The sequence below is a fragment of the Ptiloglossa arizonensis genome, chromosome 3 (assembly GCF_051014685.1).
Source record: "Ptiloglossa arizonensis isolate GNS036 chromosome 3, iyPtiAriz1_principal, whole genome shotgun sequence".
NCBI lineage: Eukaryota > Metazoa > Arthropoda > Insecta > Hymenoptera > Colletidae > Ptiloglossa > Ptiloglossa arizonensis.
In genome coordinates, this window is record NC_135050.1 from 26,524,556 (window position 1) to 26,534,961 (window position 10,406).

The window sequence follows — 10,406 nt, forward strand, 5'->3', positions numbered from 1 at the left end:
GAAGTTTTCGAGCGAACGAAGCTAGAAACATTCCGAAGACTAGGTTTAACACCTGGAGAGACGAACGATGAGAAGAAGATTGGCCTGGACGATCGTTCAATCCGAACAAGATCGTCTTATCTTTTTCGAGGATCGTTGCAAGACTCATGGTTAAAGAGGAATATATATTGAGTTTTTGGGGTGCACGGAGAAGCTAGAAAACTTGAGAAGACTAGGTTTTACACCTGGGAAGACAAACGATGAAGCATCGACGAAAAGAGATCAAGAACGAGTCTATAGTTCAATCCAAACAAGAGAATTTTATCTTTGTCAAAGGCTACCCGAAGATTTGCGGTGGATCCTTCATCGCGTCGAAGCTAGAAAACTTGAGAAGACCAGGTTCAACACCTGAGATGACAGAACGACGAAACATCGACGAAAATAGAGCAAGATTGACCCGTATCGTCCGCTCCGGATCGTTTACTCAACGCCACGGTGATGTCTTCATCGAAGGCTGTCGCTTCGATTCGCGATAAAGTGGGAAACTGTTCGAGTCTTTTGGACGCGCGTAGAAGGTAGAAAAATGTTCCGGACCGTGTTCGACAGCTGAAGGAACGAACCGTGGACGAAAATAGGACGAAGATTGTCTCGTCGACGATTCGATCGCTTTCCCAGAAAGAGATCTGTTCGCGACGTGCACACCCGATCGTCCATTAATTTACCGAAAGATAACGATCGAAGTAGCGGACAGGCTGTCTAAAATAGCCGAACGCTAAACAGAACTTAACGAGCATGCTACCGGATCGTCCTCACGGAATGCTAATTTCACGGTAGTTGGACCGTGGCGTGCGCGGGCGCACGAGCGCGTCGCCGCGTCACAGGTCCCGGAACATCGTATAAATCATCGAGAAGTATCTACATACCGACGGGCTTGGGCACGTTCCTCTTGACCTGCATCCACTTGTAGGTGGGCACGTGAGGCTGTTGTTGTTGCTGCTGCTGCTGCGGTGGATGATGATGACCGTGGGGATGCTGCTGATGATGGTGGCCGTGGCCGTGTTGGTGCGGATGCTGCGGGTGTCCCGGTTGCTGTAGCACGTGGTAGCCAGCAGTGTCCGGTGTCTCCTCCTTGTAGTGGCCGCTCGAATGGGCGGAATAGTCGTTCTGTCGGATCTGAGCGTGATAGTGGATGGTGGAGTCTTCCGGTGTTGGTAGCTGATGGAGATAGTTGGTCGTACCGGCGACTGGGATCTGATAGTCGGGCTCGTGGTGATGGTGGTGATGGTGGAGGTGATGACTAGAAGACTGATGGTGCAACTGTTGCTCGTGGTCCGTCCTCGAGTGCACCGCGGGGACCATCGAGCTCTGATGAAGACCACCGGTCGAAGGTGGATGATGATGATGGTGGTGATGATGATCGTCCCTGTACGTCGCTTGTTGAACGTGGTAACTCTGGTGGGGATCGACCGATCCGTGGGATCCATTTGCGTGCTGCTGCTGCTGTTGTTGTTGCTGTTGCTGTTGTTGTTGTTGGGGCTGGCCGGAGTAAGAGGACGAGGAGGAGGACGCGTAGTCTAGGTTGGTGTAGCTCAGCCCATTCTCCGAGGAGATGATCGCGGTGGTGGATCCGTCCTCGTGCAGAACGCCGCCCGTCGGTGAGTAAAATCCTTGGGGCGGTGTACCCGAGGAGGTGGCCGACTCAGCGGCGAGGAAGCTCTCCGAGGAGGAGGACGAGTAAGGCGACACGGCTGTCTGAGGGAAATAATGGGCCGGTGCTAGCTCGGGCGATGGCGTTACCGGCACGTGGCCACCGACGGATACCGGCTGATGATGATGGTGATGATGATGATGATGATTCCCTTGACCCGTGCACACGTAGTTCGGGTATGAGTCAGGCTTGCCGTAAGTTCCGTACATGCCCATGTCCATCATCATCATCCTCGTAGCGGTGAGACGAATACATCAATCGACCACCTGATGCCGCTAACCAGCACTGCTTCTACTTCACTGTGCACCGTTTTAGCGGGAACCAGTTGAACAGAGATCGGAGGAGTGCTCGGCCGACGAGGAGGATCGCTCTCGAGGAGGTTTACATCGCGGTAACTCGCGACCAGTTGCCCGTCACACTGCCCTGCCTCGCGACGATCTCGAAAGTATTTGCGAGGAACCTTACCTAGGATCGATCCGAGGATACGCGACACAGATATCACAGAGATCGACGACACTTGTACGTTCAACTATCCTCGGTTGTTCAACGACGAGCAAATATACACGTTAGGTACGCTCGGGGTAGAACTACGGTCACTCTGGCTCCGAGAGTAGGTGGATCACTCCTGCGAGGTAGAGAGGATCTCTACGGTGGGAAGAATCGACGTCCCGATGTCACGGTAGGTACATCGTCGTGGATTCACCGAGAGTCGCGAGTACTGGAGACGCGGGCGCCAACGATCCCGAGGCACCTCCGCGAAGCGGCAGTGGACGCGGGAACGGACCGTTATTCGCGAAAATAATAGACAGAGCGGGACGCGTAGTCGTCGATCCGGTCGACGAGGGTCGCTGAAGTGGACTGGCTAGGTGGACTCGGCCGCCGGAAGGCGGCACACGGTCAAAGCCTGCACGCAGGTGAGACCCGTGCCGCAGGGGACTGGTGTGTCCAGGTATACCGTTCTCTGTTCCACGGGAGCGTTGTTCTCGCTCCGACGTTCGGTGTTCGCGGCAGAAGCGATGCTCTACGTACGCCTAGCCGGAGAGAAGGTGCCTGCCTTCCTCCAAACTGGGCGTGTCCACGTTAACGGTCACGTGAACGCTCATGGGCGGAGCCAGCCAATCCGGATCGGGCCTGCGCGTCCGGCGCCCGTAGCCTCATGATGGATCACCCGAGCTAAATTTTATTTTTCGTTCCTTCTTTTTTTATCTGGCACGCTGCAGTTGACACTTATCGTAGCGGGTAGGTAGTCGAGTATTATATCTCGGTACCCACCTTCCTGGATACCCAGGGCTTCGCCTCCGTTCCTACGTCGCGGGTAGGTCGTTCCCTGCCTGTCTGCCAGCGCTCTTTTCTCCGAGTCCTTTTCTTTTTTTCTTTTTCGTCCCTTGCAACCGGACGATCTCTCTCTCTCTCTCTCTCTTTCATACTTTCTTTCTCTTTTTTTCTCTCTCCGTGTACACGCGTGTCCCACCTGTCTCCGGACACCGACGTCCTGCACTTTCATTAAGCCTTGACGGCTGATGGGTTAATTACGGGCCGCGAGATCTACGCCGTGAAAGTTAGTCGCGTGGTCCGTGTCGCCCGAGCCGGAATCCTGTTGAACCTGCTCCGATTGTGACAAGATTAGAAACGCACAGACTTGTAATCCTGTGTAACCGACGAAGCCGGATATTGGCTCGATCCGGCTACGGGTCTATTCCAACTGGAGCTGCTCGAACGCGTTTAAATCCAAGCGGTTCGCAACTAAGTAACTAATAAAACGTTGATTGGAGGTAATCAGGCTTCCCTCGGAGTTAGCGACGTGCGATCCGGCCAGCTCGCGGTCAACGTAGCGAGAAATTAGCTTCGACTCGGACAACTTTCAAGACTTGTTAATCGCACGCTATTTATTAAACACACGTACATTGTTGCCATTCATAATAATTGCGTATGCTGTCTCGCGGCTAGACCGAGCTACGTATCGAACATCATTTTTCCAGGGTGTACGAGAGAAACCGTTCGTTCGATCTCGCCTGCAACGGTTTAGAGTTTCTGGTGCACGCGAAGTCTACACCGTGGAAGTTCCATGTCCTTTTGTGTCACGTGGAAGTGTATTCTGTGGATGTTTCAAGTCTTTCTACGTCTAGTAGAGGTCCAATTTTTAAAAGTTTGAAGTCTTCCTACTTCTCATAGAGGTCTAACCAGTAAAAGTTTGAAGTCTTCCTACGTCTTATAGATGTCTACTTCACAGAAGTTCGAATTCCTTCTGTGTCTCACCGAAGTGTATTCTATGGGACTTCAAGGTCTTCCTAGATTTTATAGAAGTCTATTCTATAGAAATCCGAATTCCTACTGTATTCCATCGAAGTGTATTCTATGAAACTTCAAAGTCTTTCTACGTCCCATAGAAGTCTACTCCACAGAAGTCCCAATTCCTTCTGTGTCCCATTGAAGTGTATTCTACGAAACTTCAAAGTCTTCCTACGTCCCATAGAAGTCTACCTTGTAAAAATTCAAAGTCTTTCTATGTCCAGTTAAAGTCTATCCTAAAAGACTGTAAAAGTTCACAGTCTTCCTACGATCGTCACACGGTCCGAGAGACGATCTGGATTGATCTCGAGACCCCAACACTAAACTCGATTTTCGCTCCAACATCGAAGAGGTATTATTCGGAGGCCTAGGTCGCGAATCGATGAAATTTTTGAATATTACGCAATGGCGCGGGTAGAGAGTAACGATCGTCTCGCGGTCCGAGAAACTTTCTAGATCGATCTCGAGACCCCAACGCTGAACTCGATTTTCGCTCCAACATCGAAGAGGTATTATTCGGAGGCCTAGGTCGCGAATCGATGAAATTTTTGAATATTACGCAATGGCGCGGGTAGAGAGTAACGATCGTCTCGCGGTCCGAGAAACTTTCTAGATCGATCTCGAGACCCCAACGCTGAACTTGATTTTCGCTCCAACATCGAAGAGGTATTATTCGGAGGCCTAGGTCGCGAATCGATGAAATTTTTAAATATTACGCAATGGCGCGGGCAAGGAGTGACGATCGTCTTCGAGGGTTGGATCTCTCTGGAACCGACAGAGAAGAGTTCGGTCGAAGGACGCGTGACGGGCCCATGGGACGTCTCGTACCCCATGTGGGTTCAGTGACAGGATGACACATTCCGCCGTGAAAGTTTTAGGAGAGCGGTCCCGTATCAGCGGTTCAGTCAGAAGAGCTTATATCGAGGGCGCCACCTGCGGCCACCCGCGACATCCGTTCTGTCCCGGGGATCAGATCAGGAAATCTTCATCTTGATCGAACTTCCCTGACGTTTCATAGTTCTGATTCTCACTGTCGGCCGATCTTTTTCACCTGAACGCGCCCGTACATACTTTCCGCTCGTCGGCCTACATCCGTCCCTTTCGCTGCTTTAATTCGTCGATATTCGTTAAGAGCGCATCGCGCCCGAATGTCCCTCGGGCTCTGTTGATAAAGTTCGTTACTAATTGGCACCGCTATAATTAGCACCGAGGCCCTCGTTCGAGCGTGTTCAACTTCGTAACAACCTTGTTCACTCCTTGGCGCGTCCACTGTCCCGCCATTCGTTCGTTAAACGACGTCTAAATCTTAAATTAAGCCGAGAGGTGCGTTAAGTCCGGTTAATTGGTACACCGATGTACCTACAGGTATCTCTGTTTCTACAGTGTTGTATTCGGTTCTTAGGAAAGTCATTTCGTTTTTTTTTTTTTTTTTTTTTGGTGAAAATGAAACACGATTCTTTTAGAGTGTACGAACGTTTTATTACATTATCTATTCTCCATTTTGTTCACTTCTCGACGCGTCCACTGTCCAGTTATTCGTTCGTTAAACGATGTTTAAATTTTAAATTACACCGAGGGGTATGTTAAGTCTGATTAATTGGTACACCGATAACCTACAGGTATCTCTGTTTCTACAGTGTTGTATTCGGTTGTTAGGAAAGTCATATCGTTTTCCAAAATGAAGAATAGATAATTTAATAAAATGTTTGTACACTCTAAGAAAATCGTGTTTCATTTTCATCGAAAGAAACGAGATGACTTTCCGAACAATCTAATACTTTGTTCGACGTTTCGATCCGTATTGTACATAATTTTATGAGCAATCTGTAGAAGAAAAACTACGCGAACAGTTCGCAGAAAATCTCACCGATGTCGTTAATAACGATTAAATCTCTTTCCATCTACGTACCCTGCGTGTGATTCGAGTTAATTTTCACACCTCGGGGATTTGTTTCTTTCCAACTTCAGCGTATTTCCATTTTTGAAAGTTACCAATCTCTGTTAAATTTCCAAAAGTAACTTCTTCTTCTTCCGTCTACAAATAGCTTCGTAAAATTTCTAACAAGTCACTCGATACATCTAATCGTTGGATAAGAAACAGAGGTATCGGGTTCGTCGTTTGATTTTCCTAAAAGACGGCACTACTATTTGATAAACTCGCGTAAAGTTTCACGTAGATTTATAGTTGTTCAAGTATTGTATCTTCGCAATGGAAGAAACGACGAAACTTATCGAACAACCTAGCGTCTCATCTGGTCCAAGTTGCGAGAAATAGAAAGCGATACTGGGGGACGTTCCCCTGTATCCACACCGCGTTACAAGAGGGTCGGGTTGTACCTATCGGTCAGGAACTCGTCCATCCACGTATCGGTTAGGACTACGTCCTGGAATTGTTAAAGAATATTGAAACGTTGTTCGAAATGGCAGAACGAAGTTCTAGGCAGGAATTCTTAGGAAGTTCGACGCACTCGAGGAGTAGCGAGTTTAAGTCCAACGCTCGAGAAGTTCTCGGACAAGGACGGGGCATTTGGTGAGTAAGAGGACGGGATGTTGTTGGTCGCAGATAAAAGGGAACTGCAGCAAGGCGACCGCGCGGCTTAGCATGACAATGCAGGTGCCTCATCCCACGTCAAAACCCAGCGTGGCGCCACGACAAGATAGGTACCAGACCGATCGACTGGTTTTGTAATTGTTTAAGAGGATTAGCGCGGAGCAAAGTTTACGCGTGCACCTAGCAGGGTGGCGTCCGTGGAAAAGAAAGCCTGTTGATATTTATCCCGGCATTAGACTCGGCTAAACTCGAATTTACCACGTTGATCCTGGAAAATTCCATTAAAACTCGCCCGGAGTGTTCCGATACGGGGAATCACACGGCTCGTCGAACGACAATACCGCGAGCTGCCTCTAAACCGTGTAATCTCGTGCCGAGAGACGACACCGCTTCGTCGAACGGAGAGACAAGATACGTAGGAGATCAGAATCGATCCCACCGGTTAACGTCGAATCTCTCCCCTCACGATGGAAGATGGATTCTGCAAAACGTCGTCCGCTACTTGTTTAATTTTCACGGCGAGACGAGCACGCCGGACGGCCGTCTTTGAGCGAAGATAAAAGTGACCTTCGTTGCTACTATCTGGATCGAGGAATTGTTACAGGTTGGTGCACGCTCCGTTGCTATAATTATGGTGTCTCGAATCGGCTCGAGTGGAAAAACAGGGGTATCATTTTTGCTCCGTTTCGGTCGAAGAATTGTTTCGCTTGTTTTTAGGGTGTAGATTGTGATACGCGATGTATTTAGATGGGAAAGTGAGTAATGTTTGCAAGGAAGGACGAGTGTCGAGAGTGTGCTTGGAATTATTGCGCGAGTGTACTTTAACTTTACGTTTACGTTACGATAATGCAGTGTAGCGTAGTGTGGTGTATACGGTACGAAGGGAGTCAGAGTTAGAGAAATGTGTGTGAAGTTACTTGCAATGGGGCGTCAACAGAGAGAGCATATACTAGCTTGTTCGATTGAACAGTGTAGTACTATTACAGGTCGCTCAATAAGTTTCGTCGTTCGATAAAACTTACGTTTTATATCGAATTATTAATTTTATATTATATTATACGACTTATGTCATGTAATAGAGTGTCCACGGTAGAAGCACGCGTGAGAGAAGTAAACTATTGCGTTATCGTACGAGCTAATTTTTCTGTTCACGAATTATGTTTTTCATCTTATTTATCAGCGTTGTTCGTTATTATCCACCCTCGTATAGGGTCGAGGACGATTGCGAGTTCAACGAAGCGAGTGGAGGTTTTTGGAAAAAATCATACGAATGGATCGAGAAACAAGAAGACGTGGATGGATAGAGGATGGATCGTGTGTCTTTTTCTGCAGGATAAAGATTAATATTGTGCAAAGTGTCTACAAGAGCGAAAGAATCGACAATTGTGTTTCATGAAAGTTGAACTTGTGGGCGGTGACTATTCGCGCAAAAGATGTTCATCGAAATATCATTAACCGGAGTGAATCTAAACCCGAGCGAAGGCGTTACTCTTCGATCAACCGCTGTATTTGTTTTTAACGGAGCTACAAGCTAGACTTCTCGTTAACCTTGTATAAAATTAGACTTCTTTGACCGATCGTTTGTTTCGTTCCGATCCAATACTCGCAACAATGGATTCGATTACGAATCTCTGCACACGGAACATCCTAGTCGCATCGTCGAAGAAATTTAACAGAGACGGAAACATTAAAGAAATTGATATACACCGTGTCGGATTGTTCGTTACAAGTAATAAAAGCTAATAAGCAATTGAACCTCCGATCAACATTATACGCACGATAAAATCGTTGATCGTATTACTTTACAGCTCGAACAAATATATTTCTCTTAATATTTACCTCTTCACTTATCTGTATACTATCCTTTCGTTACCATTTCATCGAAACGACAAGCAGACCGAACGCAAACGAAGAGAATCGGTTCGTTTAAATATTTAAGTATCCTATCTCTTCCCAACAGCTGTATTACGCAAATAATCGTACACGAGAGTTCCGAACGTACAGAGTTCTACTATGTTTGTATATATCGGGAAGTCGTCTCCGTTCTCCGAAACAAAAATATAAAAATTGATAGATCCTGTAGAATTGGCGCTCAGAAGTACGGTAGGCGATTACGGTTGAGAATCTTTCGAGTCCGTCGGCCAACAAGACGTTTCGTTCGAAAGAATCAACGACAATAATTCTATAGTCTCGCGTTTTAAGCGTTTGCCTTCTTGTCGGTGAAACATCCAGTCAAACATCCAGTCACAACAATCCGGCGGGTGGTTGTTGACTGACGGACAGCTGTCTATCTAGCTGGCTCGTCTTTATAAAGGTACAGATAGCGCGCTGCCATTCAAAGATCGTCTCTATTCTGCGCAGAGAACACGGAGGAGGTCGTGAAACCGCGCGAAATAAAGGAGGAAAGCCTCTCGCCTCGATGGGCGGAATTTTCACCGACAAGTTTCGGAGGTGTTCCCTCGAGGAACAGAGACCTCGCGGTTTTCCCCCGCGTCGAACCCGCTCCGCCCGAATTTCCAAGCGAAGAGACCGTTGTTCGACTCGTATTTGTCCGCGCGAACCACCACGGCGACGTGCCTCGTGAAAGTGGACCACAGATTTGTAGCTTCCTCTGTTTTCTATGGTCCGTTTCGAGCGATGGTCAACCAAGTTGCGCCCAAGATTTGAACAGCGAGATTACAATTTGCCCACGGAAGTATCGTTCCCTTCTGGTTACGAATCAGAAGCGAGCTCGTTTATCGTATTTTCCACGAGCTTGTGTCTTTCGAGATTCGAGAATCGTCTGGTTATTTTTACATAGGATTGTTCTCTTATCGATGTTGCTAGGAAGGTCGTTCAATGGTACTAAGAATGAAAATATCTTCTTTTAACGAGGAAAGTGTTGTTATGGTTTTACTTTTCTCCAAGTTGTTTCTGACGATTCAAAAGTCGTGTTTGTTTATTTAAATAGAATTATATTCTTATCTATATCGCTAGGAGGGTTGTTTACTACTTAGAATGAAAATATCTTCTTTTAACGAGGTAAGTGTTGTCATCGTTGTACTTTTCTCGAGGTTGTGATTCCCAAGATTCAAAAGTCATGTATATTTATTTAAATAAGATTATATTCTTATCAACATTGTTAGGAGGGTTGTTTACTACTTAGAATGAAAATGTCTTCTTTTAACGAGGCAAGTGTTATATCATCGTTGTACTTTTATCGAGGTTGTGTTTCCCAAGATTTAAATGTCGTATTTGTTTATTTAAATAAGATTACATTCTTATCGACATTGTTAGGAGGGTTGTTCATTACTTAAAATGAAAATATCTTCTTTTAACGAGGTAAGTGTTGTCATCGTTGTACTTTTTTCGAGGTTATGTTTCTTAAGATTCAAAAGTCATGTTTGTTTACTTAACTAGGGTTGTATTCTCATTGGCATTGTTAGCAAGATTGTTCAGTGCTTCTTAGACTAAAAATGTTTCTCTTAACGAGGCAAGTATTGTCATCGTTGTACATTTCTCGAGGTTGTGTTTCTTAAGATTCAAAAGTCATGTTTGTTTACTTAAATAGGGTTGTATTCTCATTGGCATTGTTAGCAAGGTTGTTCAATGCTTCTCAGACTAAAAATGTCTTCTCTTAACGAGGCAAGTATTGTCATCGTTGTACTTTTCTCGAGGTAGTGTTTCCCAAGATTTAAATGTCGTGTCTATTTATTTAAATAAAATCATATTCTCGTCGACATTGTTAGAACGATCTGTTACTACCACCGGGAAATAAAATAACCGTGTCAGCGAGCCAATGTATTACGATCGTCGTATTTTCCTCGAAATCGTATTTCCAAAGATTCGAAAATCGTTCGTTCTCTTCTCAAAATAGAAATTCTACTTTTATCGTAATTG

At 46.3% G+C, this 10,406-nt stretch overlaps 2 protein-coding genes across 3 annotated transcripts in view; one reads left to right on the forward strand and one right to left on the reverse strand.

The window, feature by feature from the left end:
• LOC143144662 (uncharacterized) overlaps positions 1 to 2,679 on the reverse strand; it is a 34,850-nt gene extending 32,171 nt beyond the window's left edge. For both annotated transcript variants that reach the window (XM_076307303.1, XM_076307302.1), the window contains exon 1: positions 903 to 2,679. In XM_076307303.1, coding sequence (XP_076163418.1) covers positions 903 to 1,917 — 1,015 coding nt within the window. In that variant the 5' untranslated portion in view covers positions 1,918 to 2,679. The remainder of the gene's footprint in view (positions 1 to 902) is intronic.
• On the forward strand, positions 1,957 to 8,273 carry LOC143144946 (uncharacterized). Its single transcript, XM_076307827.1, has 4 exons — positions 1,957 to 1,961; positions 2,003 to 2,078; positions 2,157 to 2,366; positions 7,738 to 8,273. Exons 1-4 carry the CDS (start codon positions 1,957 to 1,959, stop codon positions 7,921 to 7,923), a joined length of 477 nt encoding a protein of 158 aa, XP_076163942.1. The 3' UTR covers positions 7,924 to 8,273.
• Positions 8,274 to 10,406: the final 2,133 nt, after the last annotated feature.

Bases quoted from the DNA above. Each gene is read 5' to 3' on its own strand.
- LOC143144946 (XM_076307827.1), top strand. The intron at 2,079-2,156 runs GTAACTCGCGAC...AACCTTACCTAG, and splicing joins TCGAGGAGGTTTACATCGCG to GATCGATCCGAGGATACGCG. The intron at 2,367-7,737 runs GTAGGTACATCG...ACCCTCGTATAG, and splicing joins ATCGACGTCCCGATGTCACG to GGTCGAGGACGATTGCGAGT.